The sequence below is a fragment of the Leptopilina heterotoma genome, unplaced genomic scaffold (genome assembly GCF_015476425.1).
Source record: "Leptopilina heterotoma isolate Lh14 unplaced genomic scaffold, ASM1547642v1 Lhet_174, whole genome shotgun sequence".
Taxonomy (NCBI): domain Eukaryota; kingdom Metazoa; phylum Arthropoda; class Insecta; order Hymenoptera; family Figitidae; genus Leptopilina; species Leptopilina heterotoma.
Window position 1 is genome coordinate 636,034 of NW_025110890.1, and position 21,783 is coordinate 657,816.

The 21,783-nt window shown below is 23.6% G+C and overlaps 4 protein-coding genes across 4 annotated transcripts; 1 reads left to right on the forward strand and 3 right to left on the reverse strand.

Annotated features, from left to right (window-relative positions):
- Window positions 1-6: 6 nt before the first annotated feature.
- On the reverse strand, window positions 7-1,258 carry LOC122499753 (cytochrome b5-like). Its single transcript, XM_043608249.1, has 4 exons — window positions 1,071-1,258; window positions 680-808; window positions 356-429; window positions 7-276 (listed from the first exon to the last, which is right to left on the reverse strand). Exons 1-4 carry the CDS (start codon window positions 1,179-1,181, stop codon window positions 243-245), a joined length of 348 nt encoding a protein of 115 aa, XP_043464184.1. The 5' UTR covers window positions 1,182-1,258; the 3' UTR covers window positions 7-242.
- A 1,152-nt stretch (window positions 1,259-2,410) lies between these two features.
- Window positions 2,411-7,113, reverse strand: LOC122499750 (solute carrier family 25 member 40-like). The gene is made up of 7 exons (XM_043608246.1): window positions 6,233-7,113; window positions 5,843-6,009; window positions 5,629-5,763; window positions 5,308-5,470; window positions 5,028-5,224; window positions 2,838-2,919; window positions 2,411-2,744 (listed from the first exon to the last, which is right to left on the reverse strand). Exons 1-7 carry the CDS (start codon window positions 6,339-6,341, stop codon window positions 2,506-2,508), a joined length of 1,092 nt encoding a protein of 363 aa, XP_043464181.1. The 5' UTR covers window positions 6,342-7,113; the 3' UTR covers window positions 2,411-2,505.
- A 636-nt stretch (window positions 7,114-7,749) lies between these two features.
- On the reverse strand, window positions 7,750-16,997 carry LOC122499738 (dnaJ homolog subfamily B member 12). Its single transcript, XM_043608219.1, has 8 exons — window positions 16,531-16,997; window positions 16,212-16,365; window positions 13,861-14,006; window positions 9,423-9,557; window positions 9,209-9,342; window positions 9,014-9,129; window positions 8,761-8,924; window positions 7,750-8,669 (listed from the first exon to the last, which is right to left on the reverse strand). The coding sequence occupies exons 1-8, from the start codon at window positions 16,661-16,663 to the stop codon at window positions 8,560-8,562; spliced, it is 1,092 nt and encodes a 363-aa protein (XP_043464154.1). The 5' UTR covers window positions 16,664-16,997; the 3' UTR covers window positions 7,750-8,559.
- Window positions 16,998-17,240: 243 nt separating this feature from the next.
- Window positions 17,241-21,392, forward strand: LOC122499763 (WD repeat-containing protein 61). Its single transcript, XM_043608264.1, has 8 exons — window positions 17,241-17,427; window positions 17,884-17,993; window positions 18,832-19,001; window positions 19,122-19,360; window positions 19,866-19,959; window positions 20,076-20,169; window positions 20,573-20,744; window positions 21,160-21,392. The coding sequence occupies exons 1-8, from the start codon at window positions 17,425-17,427 to the stop codon at window positions 21,250-21,252; spliced, it is 975 nt and encodes a 324-aa protein (XP_043464199.1). The 5' UTR covers window positions 17,241-17,424; the 3' UTR covers window positions 21,253-21,392.
- The last annotated feature ends 391 nt before the right edge of the window (window positions 21,393-21,783 follow it).

Sequence of the window (21,783 nt, forward strand, 5' to 3'; positions counted from 1 at the left end):
TAATAGTTTTTGGTAAATAATTATTTTATTAAAATACATAAAACTATATTTATAAACAGTCCTTAAGCACTAAATTAAAATAAATAGTGTCTATAGTTTCGATAAAGTTCCTTTCTCAGAAAAATCACTTGGTTTTTAAACTCCCGAAAAAGAATTTCCCTCGTTCCTGACGATGACAATAAATATTTCTATTTCTTAAAAACGTTAAAATAAATAAAATTTATTTTAATAAATAAATTTATTTATGAACACAGCCAAAGTTTCGTTAAGATTGACCTGAAAAAAATATTGTTACAATGAAGATTCCTTTTTTTAGAATTATTCTTACTATACAAGAAATTTTTTATATATTTACCTTCGATTTCTCTCTGCGTTATTTCTTGTTATTTCTTCTGTTTTACTCGATTTTTTACTCTGTTTACAACAATCCTAGATCATTTAATCATTTTATTAGTTGATAGTCAAAATTTACTTCTTAAAATAATAAAAATAAAGAAATTTTTTTAATATTGAAAACTAGAAAGTTAAAATTACGAAAAATGCACTTCACATTAAAAATCATTAAATTAAAAAAAATCTAAACTGCAGAAATTGATTTTGTTAATGAATTAATTAAACAAGAATAATTTTTTAAAATAGTCAAAAATTTTAAAAAAGCAGTTTTTCTACACTTTAATACCTCCGCTAATTCCCCGATTTTAAATTTTTTCATGTACGTTCTGGCATCCGAAGTATGACCAAAATCATTAAAACCCTTTGTCCCGTCCTTACCCGCAAATTCCATAATTAATTCATCACCTCCAGGATGCTATAAACATAATCACCAAAAATTAACTAATTTTTTTTTTTTATATATATATTTTAATTTTTTTTAAATTTAACATTAATTTCCTTTCAGTTTAATTTTAGTACAATTTAAAAAAAATAATTTTAATATTTTTTTTACTTCTTAAGAAATACAGTTTTTGTAAAATTTAATTTTACTACTTTTCGAAATTTAATTTAATTTTTAAAATAATTCTGCTATTAATAGGTTAAAAATCTTAAAAGAAAAAAATTTTTTTACACACTTCTTTTATATATTGAGTCAAATCGTAGACATTTTTATGAAGAACAACCCAAATTTTTGAACCATTCTGTCCATTATTTTTCCGAACTTCCTCAATTGAGATGAGATTCATTTTTCTTTTCCAAATTCGAAAAAAAAAATTTATAAACTGACCCGACTAGTAAACTTTCACTATAAAACTGAAATTACTGTTATATATGTATATATTTATATACCCCGAGAGCAATGTCATTGATAACAAAAAATTAACCCGATAAGATAAAGAATATAAACAAAAAATTAACATAAATTGATTTGTTATTTACTAAAATATTAGTTTTCTTCTTCTTTCTTCACGCAATTTATTAAGAATTTATTTTAAGAAACATTATTATTTGTACATTTCGATTATTTTATTATTACTAATTTGTTTAATAATTATAGAGAAAAAAAACTTTTTTTTTGTTAATCTTTTTCAAAAATTGACAAATGTCAATTTTGATAAGAGGCACGAGTAAAAAGTCACGTCTTTTGATATAGATTGATTATAGTGTGAATGATTAATTGTTTATCTTTTACTTCCTGATTAAAAGGAAAAGTGCTATATAGATATTTTTAAACATAATTATTGTTAAAGAAATATTTTCTAGTTAAATCAAAAATTCCCAGACACATTATTATTTGCGCAATAAATGATAAATCAGATTTTCAATTTAAATTGTTTTTTCCTCTTGGGGGAATTTACACTACATTGACCTCAAATTTTATTTTTTAATATTTGTAGAAAATTTATTTAGTTTTTATTTTTCTCAATGGAAAAAAGTTAGATTTTTCATTTAGAATTTAATTTTCTTTTATATTCAGAATTTTCTTAGAAATTCTAAACATTTAATTTTTTCCAGTACTTTTAATAAAAATCCCTGACTTTTCCCTGATTTCTCTGAACATAATTATTGGATATATTAACTTTTTAATACTCCAATTATTATTTTTAATAGTTTATCTCAACATTTTATGCTTTCTTATTGAGATTTTTCACGTCAAATCGAATGTATAACGAACGTCACTCAAATAATTTTCATTTTCAATTTCACCCAAAAAATTTTCACTTTCAATTTCACCAAAAAAATTTTCACTTTCAATTTCATCCAAAAAATTTTCAATTTAGCAGATCAAAATCTGTACTTCTTTTACAATCACCTTTTTTGTAGGCAAATTGTGACTGTATTTTTTTATCGTCGTTTTTTTCAATTTTCCTGAAACAAACTTTATGGACATTAAAGTTTATTAATTTTTCTTTATAATAATGCGAATATACTCATTTTAAAAGAGTCCTGTTAGGAAATATAGAACTGCAATGAGAAATTGAAAAATGATTTTTATTCTTGAGGTATATTTAACATCTGTATTTACAATAAAAATATTCAAGTGCACTAGGCACAAAATCTCACTAATTCCTACGTATTATTGTGCTTATATCTGTAGGAGTGGACATTTGTTTCTAAACCTAACATTTCGTTAGCATTACGTTCCTGAAAAAAGCGTTTACCTTGTTCAAATGTGGCGATCATAATTGCGCAAGCTGGTGCAACTTTTATTAAGCGTGGCGCGAGTCCCGTATAAAGGCCACGAACTCCATTTTGATCGTATATCCTCCTAATTATCGATATTGTACTGCTCGTTCGTCCAGGTTTGTCTGCTTGACAAAATTTATTATTTTATTATTAATTATTTATTTCTAATTATTTATTATTAATTATTATTATTATTTTTACTTAAATATACAAACCAGAGTAAATTTCCTTCTCTCCCATTTCAATTTGTCTGTGAGTTTTCACTACGTCGAATGGAATAGTACACAAAGCGGCCACCTGCAATTTAAACGCAATTTTTTAGAATTTCTCTCAATATTTAATTTATCACTACTACTACTATACTACACTACAGGACTTGAACCAGTAAAAGTATTTAAAAATACGGACTTTACGAACCAAAAATAAAAAATTACGGATCTTCAAGAATTTTAAACTAACATTCTTCTTTAAATCAATTATTTTTAATATTTTTCGAAAAAGTTCTTTGACAATTTTCAAGAATCCATTTGTTTACAATTCAATTTTACGAACTTTCAATTATTCGAAAATTCTTCATTTAAATATATACATATTAAAAAACAACTTCAAAAAATTTCAAAAAAAATTCAATTAAACCTTTTGAAAAAAAATTAATTTTACAGAATTTTTAGTTAAAATTTAAATTTTTAAAGATTTTAATTTTAAACCTTTTCAGAATTCAATTATTTCTAAAAATTCTAGGCTATATTGCTTTTAATATTCAATTATTATCTAAAAATATAACTGAAATTAATTTTTAAATCGATTTTTATTAGAAAATTCAACGAGAATTCAATTATTTAAATACAAAAATTAATAACTTATTGAATAATTGAATATTTCTTTAAATTGAATTCTCAAAGAATTTTATTAACAAATTTTTAAGAATAATTAAATTTTTCGAGGAATTTAATTAAAATTGTATTAAAAATAATTGAATATCTGCCAATGAGTTTTATTATTTATGAAAATAATTGAAATTTTCTCAAGAATTTTATGAAATTTTTTAAAAATAATAATTAAATAATAATAATAATTGAATTAATACGAAGAATTTTTTAAAAATCATTTTAAATAATCGATTTTTTTCGAAAAATTTTATGAAAATTGTGTTTGTTTGAAAATAATTAAATTCCTGTGAAAATTTTATTATTTACGAGAAATAATTGAATTCCTAAACAGAAATTTTATTATTTACGAAAATTATTAAATCGCTGTAAAAATTTTATACTATTTATGAAAATAATTGAATTGTTGCGAAAAAATTTATAAAAAATTTGCAAATCATTGATTTTATTCAAAGATTTTTGTCAAAAAATTTGATAATATTTTAATTTCTTCTGGAATTTTATTATTTATGGAAATAATTGAATTTTCGGGAAAGAATAATTTTATTAAAATTTTTCATAATCCTAATTAAATTCTTTTAAAGAATTATTCTTAAAATTTCTTTAAAATAATTGAGTTTCTTTAATAATTTTAATTGAAAATTTTCAAAGTAATTGAATTTTATATATTTACAATTTCTTTCAAATTTTTACAATAATCGTGTTTTTTAAGAATTAAAATTAAACATTTAATTCTTGAATTTTATTTAAATTTTTAGAAAATAATTGAATTCTTTCGAAAAATTTCTTTAATTTATTAAATACAATCGAATTTTTTTAATGATTGTATTGAAAATAATTGACTTCCTAAAAAAAATTTTATTAATTATGAAAAATAATTGAATTCTTACGATGAATTTTACTACTGCTAAAAATAATTGAATTGTTTCGAAGGATTTATTAAAATTTTAGAAAATAATTGAATTATTTCGAAAAATGTTATTAAAAATGTTTTTAAAAATCGAATATTCTTTCATGAAATGTTATTAAAATTGTATTAGAAATAATTGAATTTTTGGGAAGAATTTTATTAAAATTTTTGATAATAATTGAATTTCGGAGAAGAGTTTTATTATTTATAAAGATAATTGAAAATTTGGTGAGAATTTTAAAAAACTTTTTACCATGATTGAATTTTTGCAAAGAATTTTATTATTTTTGAAAATAATTGAATTTTTGCAATTATTTGGAACGTTTCAAAAATTCTCCAAATTATATCGTAAAATTTACGAACTTTTATTGCTTTTTCAATCAAATTACGGACTTTACGGACCTTTTTTTAAAAAAAAACAGACTTTTACGGACTTTAAACAAATTTATGGACTTTTATGTTATTTACGGACTTAGTTCGAGCCCTGCTACTATTATTATTAATATTATTGTTATTATTTTCTTTAATTTCAGTAAATTTGAATTAAATTAACTAAAAAGTTGTTTTTATGATTTATAATTTATAGAGAATTAGACATTACTACTTACGGAACCAGCGGCAGCGCCAGCAATCAAATTGAAGGTAAATGTGTGCTGAAGATTGGAAAATGTCTTCTTTAATGTTTCGTAATTAAACCAATAAATTGCGCTAAAAGGTACATCGCGAAGTAGCGTTGAACTGAGACCCATCCACAAACCAGAGACTCCACTATATTTTACAACCGTCTTCAGGGCTTGTCTTAATTCTGAAAATTAAAAATACAAATTTAAATCTAATAAAACCAAAAATTCCTGGCAAAAAAAGAAATTGAATTCATTAACACCTTACCAGCGTGACTTAGTCTTTGAGATTGCATTTTTGTTCTAATAAGCTCAAGCGGACTCACTAGAGTTGCAGCAAAAACTCTCGCTGTACCACCGGCCAATATTGGAATCCAAAACGGTTGCTCTTGATGAAGTTTATCATTGTTAAATTTCCTATTATGATAATCCTGTAAAATTTAATTCTCAATTACAAGGACCTTTACGGGATTTACGGAACTTTTTTGAGCCTTGGACTATGGGTTAATTAAAAAATTATTTTAGCTCCCTAAAGAAGAAAAGGCGACAATTGGAATTTAGACGCTAACGGTAAGAATTAAAAAAGTACCTTCAGTGATATTCTCAATTGTTCATAAGAGACAAAGTACATGATTGTAGCTGGAATTGCTAAGACTAAAGTTGGACTCAAACCACTCCAAAGGGACATAATCCCTTCTTTTTTTCCAATTTTAAATAGAGCGTCCTGGAGACAAAAAAAATTAGAATTAAATTCACGAATAGTATTTAAAAAAACAAAAACAATTGTATACGCCTTCACTCACCAGAGTGCCATTAAATTTGCCATTTGCTCTGAGCCATTCGGGTCCCTTTCCATTGCCACAGGAACACAAATGATCCATTAAACCATTACAATAGAGGAAGCATTTATTCGAGAGCATTGCCTTCTGCTGGGCTTGTAATCGAATTTTCACTACGTCTAATGGAGTCACTGAAAATTTAAAAACATTTCAAAATATTGGTAAATGAAGCAATAAAAAAAATTATTATTTCCTTTCACCTTTAAAATATCTTCCAAAAATCGAGAAAATAATTTATTCAATTAAGAAATTAATATTAAAAACTATATTATATTATGTTCTCAAATATTTATGTTCAGTTCTTTAAAAAAAAACTTTTACATTAAATTTAAAAAAACACTGAAAAATAATTACCAATCATGGATGTGAATAAGGCTCCGGTACAGGAAGCAATCATTTGTTGATAAGGTTTAATTCGAAATCTAGGATCATCAAGATCAATTTCCACGGTATCTTTTTCCATTTTGATATTTTTAATTTTTTGTTACAGTAATGTATGTAAATTCCTTAAAAACCTTAATTATACACACAAGTCAAAACTCGAAGGTTAAGTTTCAACATAACCTCGAAAAACGCCGATGTTTTAGCAATTTTTTAAATTAGAAATTTTCCATAACACTGTTTCACATTCCCCAGGAATGTAAAATTTATTTGTTTCTTCTTTCTTTCCGAGGATAATGTCCGTTTTAATGTACACAGTAATTAATAAATAAAAACTTATTTAACAAAACGATTCAAGGACGTTTACGTGTATGACAGAAAATTAGATTTTTACTTCGTTTAATCATTATTCCTTTTGTTTAATTATTATTTAGTTACATACAGGGTTACATATTGTGCAATTAAGGCACATTCAAAATTTATCAAAATGATGAAATATTTTTTATATTTGCACTATATTATTGTTTATATTTTTGATATATTAAAATCTTAGTGTAGATTCAATTTTTTTTTCGTTTTGAGAACTTGAATATAGGGTTGTTAATGATCTATAATTTAGTTTGAAATTAAATGGAAGACAGATTTATTTCTGCTATTTCATTCATTATTATCAAACTTACATGTATCTTTAAACACACCACGTGGTTAGTTATCACTTTTCTTTTTTCAATTTTCTACGAAATGTTCCTCTTTCGTTCATTTTCGTGTGACTTCGTCGATATTCGTGTCGTGCGTTTGTGCATTTTCGACTTTCCGAGAAAATTAAATGTAACGGTCAATGATTATTGCCTTGAATCAAGGACAAAAAAAAGATGTGAAATAGAATAATTTAAAAAACAATAAATAATAGAAAATAATTAGTACCAAATATTAAAAATACAAAAATACTATTGAGTGTAATGTAAAATGAAAATAAAAAGAATATAAAAACATGAAAATAAAAATATTTTACCAATAAATAACCTCAACTTCAGAACAAAATGTTTCTTTCGATGTTTAAAAGGTCCTCTTCATATATTTGAAGAGCAAGTTTTCAAAAGCTGATAAATCAATTTTTAAAAATAATGTCGATAATATTTGTGAATTTAAAAATCGATCTGACATTGTTAAATTTAAGAAAAAGAATTTATTAACAATGAATTTAAAATTTAAAAACTTCGGCATAACAAGCAAAATTATATTTTTCATTAGAAAAAAGTTACCAAAAACTTAAAATCACTCAATATTGATAGTTTGATAAAAAACAGAATATCTTTAATATATAAAGTTATTGTTAGAGAAGTAAATTATTACGAATTTTGTATCTTAAAATTAACAGTAGTTAATTAGTCATTTGTTTCAATTTCTCGAAATAAGAAAATATGGATTTATCAGATTTTGAAAACTTGCTCCGCATTCATCATACTCTTGACAAAATATGAAAAAAATAATATTAACTGACTTAAATTCTTTATTTTTTTCTTTTTTTTTTGGTACAATTATAATAAACAATTTATAACCAAATGGAAAATGTGGTTTCGCAATATTTTTAAAAGTTGTATACAAACATTTTTATATCGATAATTTACAGATTAAATTATGCTTTTTCTTATTTTACAACCGAAGAAACAAATCTCGACAATATTTATAATATATTAAATATACAACATTAAAATAAAGAGAAACAAAAAAGTTACAATAAATAATAAAATTGTTCGACATTTTTCTATTTTTTCTCTCTATATTTTTTTTTGAGGAATCTCTGCACTCTTCTGGTTCTCATTAACTGAAAATCGGTTTTTTTTTCTTTCATTTCGAAATATTTCTATTTTATTAAAATTTTCAAATGAAAAATCTATTATTTTATGCATTTATACTTTTTTATTTATGTAATTATGTCTAGTTTTTTTTTCGAAAGGTATTATTAAAGAACCTTTGTGACTCTTACGACTATCTGTTCAATTAATTAAAATTAGTTAAAGGCAATTATTTTTCATTAATAAATATATATAATTATAACTATTAAACACAATGTAAAGCGATGTACTGTTTAAAGAAGTTTTTTTTTATAGCACGTCTAATTTCAAAGAGAAAAAAAAATTAATTATCTCTTATTCTCTCAACTCACTCTTTTAAAAAGTAAGTAAAATTTTAAATTGGTGACTTTTTTTCATTAATTGAAATGCGCGCAAATAAAACATATATATACCTATCTACAATACATCAAAAAACTGTATAATTTAATAATTAAATAAATGCCATCATGCTTGCATTTCTTGTAATCGTTTACATGATGGCATCTCCATATTTCTTGCCCGTTGATAAAGATCATTATCACCAAAATTTCTCGCTTTCCATACCATTGATTCACCTAAAATTAAATTTGAAATTATATTACTTTTATAGAATAATATTTTTAATATATTTTGGAAATATATTTTAAAATTAAAAAGAATACTCACGATAATTCTTTTCCCTGAAACACGTTTGTCTCAATTGACTCAAATAATCTTCTTCGACTGAAATCTCTAATCGTCGCAAACTGCCCTGATACTCACTGTGGAAATTTTCTTTCACATAGTACGACACTTTTAGATTTTGTGTTGTCCTAGGAACTGTATATTTACTGGAAGAAAAAACTTTGTAATAAAATAAAAATTTAAATTTAAAGGTGATGCGTGCGGGAATTTTTCTTTTTTTAGAAACATTACTTACGGGCTAGAATGCAAACTGTATATTGGATCAGATATGAAAAAACTGCTCATCATTGTTAAAACTATCAATAAAAGTACAGGTAACATCTGAAGGAATGTTGTGTATCCATGTGGTTGCTAAAAAATATAGAATATAGAAAAATAAAAGTATTTGAATAAAATTATTTTGTTAAAAATTATGTTTGTTTAATTTTACCTGAGAATGAGAGTGTTGATTTTGTGAATCTGACTGTCTCGTCCATCTGCCACCTGATCTTCGCATATAAAATTCCTGCTGTGGAAAAACATCCCTGAAGAACATGTTGAACAGTTCCTCGGCAGTAATGTCGGCTGTAAAATGCAAAATTGTTTTTAAAATCCGATAGTTAAAATTATTAATAATAAAAAAAATAATAATTCTGAATATTTACTTTCAAATCCTCGGGAGTAATTATAATGAGTCTGATGAGAATGTGAACTCTGCATTCTGTCTTCGTCCGAACCGTACAAATCATATTGTTTCCGTTTTTCCACGTCCGTCAATACAGCAACAGCATTTCCAATGGCTATTACAGAAAGAAGAAAAAAAAAGTACACAAAACTGTGTTGTTTGTTTAAAGAGAATAAAAAATTGACTAAACATTATTTTTTTTTTTTAAAGTACTAAAATAAGTAGTTGAAAAAAAATAAATCAGTCCAAGTTGGATGTGTAAATTTTTGGATATTTCCACGAAAAAGCAAACATTCTGTCCGTGCGATTAAATTTTGTATCTTTCTAATTAAAAAAGCAAAATTATTTTTGAAAAGAGGCATGAAATTTCCAATTTAGTTCTTAATTTTCTACCAAAACTTATTTGTTTTCTTGGGACAAAAATATGATCCTTATTAATAAAATCAGACTTTTGTCTGTACATTGCATAAAATTCAAAATTTCTATTATATTCCTTTTTTTTACACTCTAACGAATGCGAAAATACTATTAAGAAAATTATGTGTGTATGTGTATATGTGTGTATGTGTGTATGTGTGTATGTGTGTATGTATGTCCGCAAATTTTCGACCGCGTATCACGGAAAAACGGTTCGATCGTTTGAAGTGAAACTTGGCAGTCTTTTAGGCATTAGCCTAACTTAAAATCCTAGAGATAGTAGATTAAAAAATATTAATATGGACGAAAGTTATGCCATTTTTTCAAAAATTCGAAAATTCGAAATTTTTAGTTTTTTCATATACTTTAGTGAATTGTACTTAAACTTGGTACAGGGTTAATTTTAGTGTTTCTTATGAAGATTTAATCGTCAGAATAATAAAATTTTGAATAACAAATAAAAAGTGTTAGATTTAAATATTGAAAAATTAAAAAGTTTAAAAATTGAAATTTTTTTGTAATTAATTTTTATACGGTTGTATTTCTTAGGTCAACAATAAAAATTTGTTGTTGAAATCATAAGTTTACTTTCTTAAAAGAATTCTATTAGGTCAGAATATTAACAATATCCATATAATTAATATGAGACTTTTGTCAGTATGTTGCACAGAATTCAAAATTGCTATTATATTTTATTAATTAATGATCAAAAAATGAAAAACTCAAATTTCATTCTGATGACTAAATTGTAATAAAAAATACTAAAATTAACCCTGTATAAAATTTAAGTAAAATTAATGACAATAATTATTTCAAAAGATAAATTTTGAATTTTAAAAATTTTGAAAATATATAGCACTAGCTGTCATGTCGTACCCGTCTTCGACGGGTTTTAGTTTCTACCAATACATTTAACAATGTTTCTACCAATCTGGAAAATCAAAAATACCCGGGATAAATTAATTAATAATTAATAATTAATAATTAATAATTAATAATTAATAATTAATAATTAATAATTAATAATTAGTTAATTAATAATAATTAATAATTAGTTAATAATTAATTAATTAATAATTAGTTACCATTAGCTATTTCGGTAGTATAATTATACTATTTGAATAGTCTCCACCCTTTAGCAAAAAATCAAAAATTATCAAAAATTCGAGAAACCGAATTTCTTAAAATTTAACATTTTTTTCTTCTCTTTTATATCATTAAGCTTCATTATTTTTGTACTCTTCAAAAATACTTTACTTATATTTAATAGTCTCCACCCTTTGGTAAAAAATCTAAAATTATGGAAAATTAGCAAAAATTCAAAAAACGGAATTTCTTAAAATTCAACATTTTTTCTTCTCTTTTATGGCTTTTGGCTTCATTATTTTTGGGCTCTTCAAAAATACTTAACCTAATTTGTTATCTCCACCCTTTGGTAAAAAATCTAAAATTATGGAAAAATAGCAAAAATGCAAAAAAATGAATTTCTTAAAATTCAACATTTTTCCTTCTTTTTATGGCATTTAGCTTTATTATTTGTGTGCTCTTAAAAAATACTTTACTTATTCAATAGTCTCCACCCTTCGGTAAAAAATCTAAAATTATGGAAAATTAGCAAAAATTCATAAAACCGAATTTATTAAAATTCAACATTTTTCCTTCTTTTTTATGGCATTTAGCTAATTATTTTTGTTTAATGTAGCAAATTTTTTACTTTACATACTGATCTTTAAATAAAAAACTTTAATAACTTTTCTTGAAAAGCTTGCATAAAGATTAAAAATCACTATTTTCTTAGAAAAAAGTTGATCTAAAAAAACGAAAAAAAATTTCAAAATACATCTTTTTTAAAAATTTTATCGTAGAAATGGGTTGTATTTATCTGAAAAAGTTAGCTAAGGATAGTTTTTTCATTCATTTTACAAAAGATAAAAAATTTGCATTTTTTTTTTTTTGAATTTTTTGTAAAAATGGCATAACTTTTGTTCAAGTTAATATTTTTTAATCGGATAAGGCTATGATTGTAAGTTACTTTAATACCTAATAGACTGCCAAATTTCACTTTAATTGGTTGAACCGTTTTCAATTGATGCGCGAACAAAGTTTTGCATACAGACAGAGACAGACAGACAGAAATTTTTTTTACATTTTTAGAATTCTAATGTCTCAAAACGAAAAAATATATAAAAATTTTCAAGTTTGAAGCAATGTACAGATAGTAATCTGATTTTATTAATATAGATAATGTTCGTTCACATTAATAACTTTTAGTTTACTATAGCTACACTAAAAAAAGTTATATGATTCAAGTAATTATAATTATTTGAAAAATAATATCTTATTTAAAAAGTTTTTATTTCGATCTAATAAGAATTTATTTCGTTTAAATAATTTTATTTAGTTGAATCAAATAAATCTTAATTGGATTAATTAAATAAATACTTGACTCTAATAAATGAATTTATTTAACACAAATAATTTCTAAATTTTATATTTTTTCATGGATTGCTTCTAAACTTTCTATAGTTGAGTATTACATGTTATTTAGTCACATTTTAGCATAATTTTTCAAAAATACTTTCTTATAACGAAGATGTAAGTATAAAAATGTTTTGAATATCAAAAAATTGAAAAAATTATAATTGATACCAATTACTAAGAAGCTTAATTCAGTAGTATTTGTGGGCTCTCTGATTTAACTTTTAGAGATATCTTGATCAATGTAAAGACAAAAGTTAAACACGGTGTTTATTTTGGTTTAAAACAATTTCCGGCTTTGTCCAAATTTTTCCTGGTTTACTGGACGGGTTTTTTTTAATAATAATAATTTAATGTAACCGAGAAAAACTGGATCTACTTGCTATACAATTAGTTCGAATTAGACTGTACTATAACTCAAAAAACTGGAGGAAATTTTAGATTTATTTTAATACATTATATTGATTGAAGTACTACAAATTGAGAAATATTGTTTTCTGCATTTGAATTAGTTAAAAATAACTAATTTGATAATAAAAAGTCGGTCACTGTTTCAAATGGTATTATTTTCCTAATGAAATAGACAATAGTAACTAATTATTATTTTTTCCCTGTCAAATCAAATTCCCGGCTATTTTCCGGTTTTCTAGGTTGGTAGATACACTGTTAAGTGCATTATCAGAAACTACAACCCGTCGAAGACGGGTACGACAGCTAGTTTAATAATAAATGAATATCAAATGAAAGTAGCGAATAGCAATAAAAATCATTTAAGTCTTGTTAGATCATAAAATTTTTAAATTCACAAAAAACTTTTTTATAAATTTACAAAAATTCCCCTAACTTTGAATTGCAATTTCCTGACTTCCGTAACCGCTGGACACTCTATATTAATATTTTAAATATTTAAATAACGTTTTTTTATATTTATTATCGTTTTTAATAACTTTCTTTACCTGACGCACGGACAAAAATTAATTGCTCCCGTGGAAATGCCCCATTTTTTGTTGTATTCAAACCAATACCCCAACTAACATATCAAACAACCACAATCTCCTTCTCCAATGATTTTTAAATCATTTTGTCAGTTCTCCATTGTATTGAAACCAATAATCCAAATAACAAAACTCGTTCACTTCTTCCACCCCCAAATATATCAAACAACCACATCCTCCTTCTCCAATGATTCTTATAAAAGGATGGCAAAGTCGACACAATTTTTATACACAAAAATCGCATCGACTTTGATCCCTTAAATAATTTTTGTTAGTTTTCCTTTAGTTTTTCCAATGAGAAAACTCTTTAAACCAATAACCCAAATAACAAAATTCATCCACTTCCTCCACTTTTCTTTTTCTTCTCTTCTTCTGTAGACATGAATCAATCTTTTTTTTTTTGCCACACTTGGTCCGATTGATAGTTTCCAACTACTTATTTATCAATCTCTATCAAAAATTGATTATTGTTGTGCTAGAAAAACAAGAAAAAAATGATTAAACTAAAAATATTTCTCAATTGCAAACCTTTAAAAGCCTCGGCAGCTCCAGGAGCTTTATTTTTATCCGGATGTAATTGAAGGGCTAATTTCTTATAGGCCTTTTTAATATCACCGTCAGTTGCTTCTTTACTCACTCCCAAAATCTCGTAATAATCTTTACATTTTTTAATTCTGTAAAAAAGAAAATTTATTTTTTAGTATCGATATGGTAACGTAACCTCAAACTCCTGAAAAAGTGGAAATTTTTTTTTGGGAAAAATGACAACGTAAAATTTTATTTTTTTACGCAAAGGAAATTTAGAACGATTGTTTAATGATAAATCAAAAATTATGCAATGATCAGAATTATTTTCATAAATAATAAAATTTTCCATAGGATTTCAATTATTTTTAATACAATTTTAAATAAATTTTTCGAAAAATGTAATTATTTTCAAAAATTCTTTTCAAGAATTCAATTACTTTTTACAAATTATGACATTTTTCGCTGAAATCCAAATATTTTCAAAATATACTATTTTAATAAAATTTCTCAAAAGAATTCAATTATTGTCCAAAAAAATGTAATAAAATTCGTTGTAAGAATTAAATTATTCTCCTAAATAATAAAATATTCTTCACAGGATTTCAATTATTTAAAAGAAATGGAATATAAATTCGCTGCAAGAATTCAAATATTCTCCCAAATAATAAAATTCTTCACAGGATTTCAATAACTTTTTAATACAATTTTAAGTAAATTCTCCGAAAAATCTAATTATTTTCAAAAATTTTATTAAAATTCTTCGAAAGAATTCAATTATCAAAATTATTTTTTATAATTTTTGCAAAAATTCCTTAAGAATTTTTAAATCCATTCGTTTACAATTCAATTTTACAAAATTGAACCACTTGATGCAAGAACCAGACGCAGTCCATTTAATTTCAATGGTATTTGTCTGGTTCTTGCATCAAGGGGTTCAATTTTGAATATTCGGAAATTTTTCAATTAAATATTTAGAAAATAAAAACTTGAAATAATTTAAAAAAAAAAATCCAATTAAATTTTTTCAAAAAAAATTGTACAGAGTTGTCAGTTAAAAGTATGAAACATTTTAATGTGAAACCTTTTCAAAATTCAATTATTTTGAAAAATTCATGCTTTAATGCTTTTAATATTCAATTATCTAAAATTTTAACTAAAATTCCTTTTTAAATCAATTTTTATTAGAAAATTCTACGAGAATTCAATTATTTAAATACAAAAATAAATAATTTATTGAATAATTGAATGTTTCTTAAAATTCAATTCTTTTGACGACTTTTAATAAAATTTTTAATAATAATTATATATTTCGAGGAATTTGATTAAAATTATATTAAAAATAATTGAAATTTTGCAATGAGTTTTATTATTTATAAAAAAAAATTGAATCCCTAAAAAGAATTTTATTATTCATGAAAATAATGAAATAATTGCGAAGAAATTTATAAAAAATTGGTAAATAATTGAATTCCTGCTGTGAAATTTTTTTTATTTTACGAAAGTAATTAAATGTTTGCGTAGAGTTTTATTAAGATTTTTTTTAAATAATTGAATTCTGTTGGAAAATTTCATTAAAATAGTAGTAAATATTAAAAATCATGAATTTCAGGAAAATCATTGAAAATAATTGAAATTTTGCCAAGAATTTTATTAAAATTTTGAAAAATAATTGAATTCTTGCAACAAACTTTATTAAAATTTTGAAAAATAATTGAATTCTTGAAACGAATTTTATTCAAAATTTTCAAAAATAATTGAATTCTTACGAAGAACTTTATTAAATTATTTTAAATAATTGAATTCTAGCTAATCTCTGTAAAATGTTTTATTATTTATGAAAATAATTAAATTATTGCAAAGAAATTTATAAAAAATTTGTAAATAGTTGAATTCCTGTGAAATTTTTATTAATATATGAAAATAATTAAATGTTTGCGTAGAATTTTATTAAAATTTTTTATAAATAATCGAATTCTTTTGAAAAATTTTATTAAAATCCAGTTGGTATTGAAAATCATTGAATTGAGGAAAATTTTTCAAAATAATTTAATTTTTGCCAAGAATTTTATTAAAATTTTGAAAAATAATTTAAATTTTGCCAAGAATTTTATTAAAATTTGTTTAAATAATTGAATTTTGGAGAAGAATTTTATTATTTTTAAAGATAAAATTGACATTTTGACGAGAATTTTTTTTTTTTTTACAAATTCTTGAACATAATTGAATTTCAGCGAATTATTTTATTACTATTGAACTCTGATTAATCATTTTCCCTTATTCGTCACAAATCAAAATTCTAGCACCAATGCGAAAGTCAGACGCCAATTAATTTTATATTAGAAAAACCTCACCTTTTAACATGTTCAATTTGATCTTTGGTAAAATCACTGTTCGCTTGCGTTTGTGTTCCTTCCTTTGTAACATTCTGTCGTTTTCGAACTTCAGGCTCACTTTCTGGTTTTTGACTACTCTGTTTGGAAAGTATCGACACTCTGGTTAACAAATCTGAAAAAAGAATATTAATCGTCCCTTGAAAATAGAAAATAAAATAAAATTTAAAATAAAATCGACAATAGTTAATTTCTTGTTACCCCCCACCACAAATTCTTTTATTACACACAGTGTACATATACATTTATATATATAATGAAAATATTTTCAACAACGAACCTTCAACACGTTTTGTAGGATAGAGTTTTTGAGCTTTTTTCAAGAATTTTTCCGCCTCGTCGAATTTTTTTTCACTGAGATATTTTTCCGCGTATTCCATACAACGTTCGGCCTCATCTTTATTGCTATCCATGTTTAAAAAAAATGATGAGAAAAATGTCCTCTTTCTCTCTCTCTATCTCTTTCTTTCTTTTACACTCTTTTTGCTGTTACGATTAAAGTCCCGTGATATTATTGAATGTAAAAAAAACGCACTTTAAGAAAACTTGAAAATCATTCACCAATGGATTTGCAACTTCCACGTCTTTAGAACAATGACACTATTGTAAATTAATTAATTCCAATTTCAAGATACACTTACTTATTTTATTATAAAAGTTTATACTATTACTTATAAAAGTTGAATCAAAATGAGGAAAATACTTTGACGTATTTTTCTCTTCTGCTATTAGTTCTAGGTTGACGTGGTTCTGTCCCCTCTTAAGGACATGCGCATTTCACACGTAGTTTGACAAAAAAAATCGAAAAGTAGTAGGTAACTTATTTTTTCTTCCGATAAATAAAATTTTCCCGTATTTTTTTACAATTTTCGATAATTATTGAATAAAAATAAAATTATGAAATTATTATTAATATCTTCTGTATTATAGGAAAAGAGAAAAAAAATGAGAATTTAAAATTTTCCCGCTCTTCCGGTCATATGTTTCCGGATTATTATTCCTGGAATTTAATGGTCGCGCACAAGTACAATAAAAACAAAAAACGACAGAAAGCGCGTAAACAAAAGGGAATTTTCTATTTATATTGAAAAATCACAAGTTTTATTGAGTGGTTTTTTTAATTTTAATAATTCAGTATCTAATTTAAAACTTAGAGGACAAGAGTGACAAAACAATGGTGAGATTTTAGTGTATAACCTTATTTTTACCACAATTTCCCGGTGCTTGAAATTTTTCAATTTAGTTTCTATTTATAGTTTAATACTCTAAATAATATGCAACTCGATTATTGTTCGAAAAGATCATTTTTCCTTTGTTGAAATCAATTTAGAGATAAAAATTTCAGTCAACTTCCGTGTGCAATATTTTCCCTCATTTATAGGTTATGTCACCTTTTGGACAAATTTATAATTAAATAATTTTTTTTGGCTATTTTTTATAAAGAAAAGAATAAATATTTGATTTTTAGTAAAGAAAAAGAACCTTTATTATTAATCAACGGAATTTTTTTGAACCTTCTGATTTGTATGGTTTAAAAACTATTTTTTAGTTTTAAAAACTAGGAGTAATTTATTACTTTTCATTATAGTATACTTTTTAAGAAATTTACTAATTTTTTAAATAAATCTTTCAGTATTCCATGGTGCATAAAACTGAAAATGCCCACGAGGAAAGTATTTGGACCTGTGCCTGGGGTTGTCCCAAGAAAAAAAAGGATCTGCAATCCGACAATGAAGACTCGAGGTGAAAAGAGAAATAAAAAAAAATTCTAAATTATACAGTACGAAAAGCTTCATGTCAGTCATAGAAAAGCATTTTAGAATTTTAATAGGTATAACATTCCAATTTAGAATTCTAAATATGAATATTCAAAATAAAATTTTATTTTTAACAAAACGAGGATCAAGTTTGCAAAAAATGATAAATCAGATTTCAGGCTAAAATGGTAAAGAATTTTAGCGAAAATTATAATTTTAGGCTAAAATTTTTAATAATTTTAACTACAATTATTAAATTTAAGCTGAAAATTTTAATAATTTTAACAAAAATTATAATTCACTTATAGGCTAAAATTGTAATAAATTTAAGGCTCAAATTATAAATAATTTGAACTAAATTTATAATTTTAGGCTAAAATTTTGAATATAATTTTAAGCAGAAAATAATAATTTTAACTAAAATTATTAATTTTAAGCAGAAAATAATAATTTTAACTAAAATTATTAATTTTAAGCAGAAAATAATAATTTTAACTAAAATTATAATTAATTTTAGGTTGAAGTTTTAAATAATTTAAACTAAAATATTGAATAATTTAAACTAAAATTATAATTAATCTTAGGCTAAAATTGTAATTAATTTTAGGCTCAAATTATAAATAATTTTAACTAAACTCATAATTTTAGGCTCAAATTTTGAATAATTTTGACAAACATTATTAATTTTAAGCTGAAAATTTTAATAATTTTAACTAAATTTATAATTTTATGCTAAAATTTTGAATAATTTTAACTAAAATTATTAATTTTAAGCTGCAAATTTTAAAAATTTTAACTTAAATTTTAATTCATTTTTTCATTAGAGACTCGATGCGTTCGACGGACGACGAAAATAACGAGTACGTGATAACCGGCTCTTTGGATGATGCTGTTAAAGTTTGGGAATACAAAAATGGCGGTTTAAAATTAAAACATAAATTAACCGGACATTCACTTGGTGTTGTGTCCGTAGCTGTAAGTTCAGACGGTTCGAGTGAGTAAAATTTTTATATTACAATAAATTCTTTCCTAAATGGGAAAAAAAATAAAATTTTTCCATTTTTTAAAATGTTTTTTTCATTCAAATTTACACGAAAAAAAAAATGTTTTTCAGAATGCGCCTCCAGTTCATTAGACTCGAGTCTAAGATTATGGGACTTGGAGTCTGGGGAAAAATTAACGACAATCGAAGTTGGTCCAGTTGATATTTGGACACTGGTTTATTCACCGGACGATAAATTCATTGTTTCCGGTAGTCATGCGGGAAAAATCAATATGTACGGTGCCGAGAGTGGAAAACAGGAGCAAACTTTGGACACAAGAGGTGGAAAATTCACCCTCAGTGTCGCCTATGTGAGTTGAGAATTTTATTATTCTTTTGAAAAATGAACTATTCTGATGAATAAATGTTAATATTCTTTATTCATTGTAATTTTTGTTTTTAAATAATTTTTATTATTTTCAGAAAAATGTAAATAAATTACATATAACTAAACTTATCATTAATTTTAGGCTAAAATTGTAAGTAATTTTAACTAAAATTATAATTTTAGACTAAAAATTTAAATAACTTTAACTAAACTTATAAGTTTAGGCTGAAAATATTAATAATTTGAACTAAACTTATAATTTTAGGCTGAAAATTGTAATAATTTTAACTAAAATTATAACTTTAGGCTGAAAATTTAAATAATTGTAACCAAAATTAAATTTTTCATTTAAAACACTGAAATTTAAAAATACTATCGATTAAAATTGCAAACAATTTTAACGAAAAATTTTAGTTAAAGTATTTTTAATTTTAAAAATTAAAAATACTTTTAATTCTTTTAATAATTTAATTAATTTTCACCCTTAGAGTCCGGATGGAAAATATATTGCAAGCGGAGCAATTGATGGAATTATTAATATTTTTGACGTAGCGCATGGAAAAGTATTGCGAACTTTAGAAGGTGATTAAAAAAAGAGTTTATTCGAAAAAGAAATTCTGTAAAAAAAAGAAACAAAGTTTATTTTTAAATTTGTTAATTTTTCTAATTATAATAATATATTTTTTTCTTACCTTTAGGTCACGCTATGCCGATTAGGTCTCTTTGTTTCTCCCCAGACTCGCAGTTACTTTTAACTGCATCCGATGACGGTCATATGAAATTATATGATGTGTAAGTACATTCAAAAGATTTTTATTTCTATTATTTTAGATTTTAAATAATTTAATTAAAATTTTTAATTTTTAATTAAATGTTTTAATTTAGTTAAATTGCAAACAATTAAATTAAATAATCTTCAATTAAAAAAAAATTTTTATTTTTAAAATAAAAAATAAATTAAATTATTATTATCGCTTGTATTATTACTATTATCATTAATATTGTTGTTATTATTAATTTTATTATTCTTACTATTTTATTCTTAATATTTTTTTATTTTAGTTATTTTAATAAATTGTTAATTTACTTTTTTTCATTATTATCATTTTTTTATTAATTTATTTACAATAGTTTAAATAAATATTGTCAGAAATATTTTTAGTGAGTAAATTAATATTTTCTTTTTATTAAACAGAAAAGATGCTAATGTTGCCGGGACAATGTCGGGCCATGCCTCCTGGGTTCTAGGCGTTTCTTTTGCTCCCGATGGTCAAAAATTTACATCCAGCAGTTCGGATCTCACTGTTAAAGTATGGGAATTGGCTCAAAGGCAATGTCTACACACATTCCACGATCACAGCGATCAAGTAATTATTTTCATTTTCATTACTTTTTTCCTCCCTTTATTACAAAAATTAAAATTAAATTAAAAAATTATCCAATCGAATATTACATTCGAATCACTTTTTCTCTCTTTATTACAAAAAATTAAATTCAAAATCTATTCAATCGAATATTAATAATTTAAATCAATAGAAAAATTTCGAAAAATTCAATTCTAGTGAATTAAAATTTACTAAAATTGAATTTTTCGAAAATTCTTTTTGCTAGATTTTTATTAATTTAAGTAATACTAACATAAAAAAAACTGATTCTTTAAAAATATAACAATTTTAAATTCTAAAAATTAAAAATAAACTATAGATTTAATTTAATTATTTAATTACTAATGAATCGATTAAATTTCCAATTTATATTTACAAAACAAAAAAAATATTTCAGGTCTGGTCTGTAAAGTATCATCCGCACAAAAACAATTTACTGACATCTGTTTCTGAAGACAAATCAATTAATCTCTATGAGCATCCATTGTAACGTATAGTTTATAAGGTTTTCATTATTTTTTTGTAAAAAAAAGGAAAAAAAAATTTTTTGAAACAAAAAAGAATTAATTATCCAGTTTTATTCTAAAGAAAGAGAAAATAAAAAAATAAACTACATACATACCACACGAAATAATTGTTAAAAGAAAAAGATTTTGGGAATAAAGATTTTTTTAAGAGTCTGTAAATTTATTACTTCTTCTTTTTATCCTTTTTATTATATAATCAATAATATACAAAGAAATAAAATATTTGACAAACTTAAGAAGAATTATTATCATCATTAAGCTATATATTTATATATGTATATTGGTTTACAGAAAATGAAAATAACAATACTCGCACAGTACGGACCAAATTCGCTTTATTTTTATCGAAAATTTAAGAGAAAAAAAATTAAGGCGGTGCAAATATCGAACAGTGGTTTAAAAAAAACTATAAAAACGCATTTATTACATATAATAAAAATTAGAAATTAATTTCAAAATAAAAAAAAAACTTTTTAATTAAGAGATTATTTGTA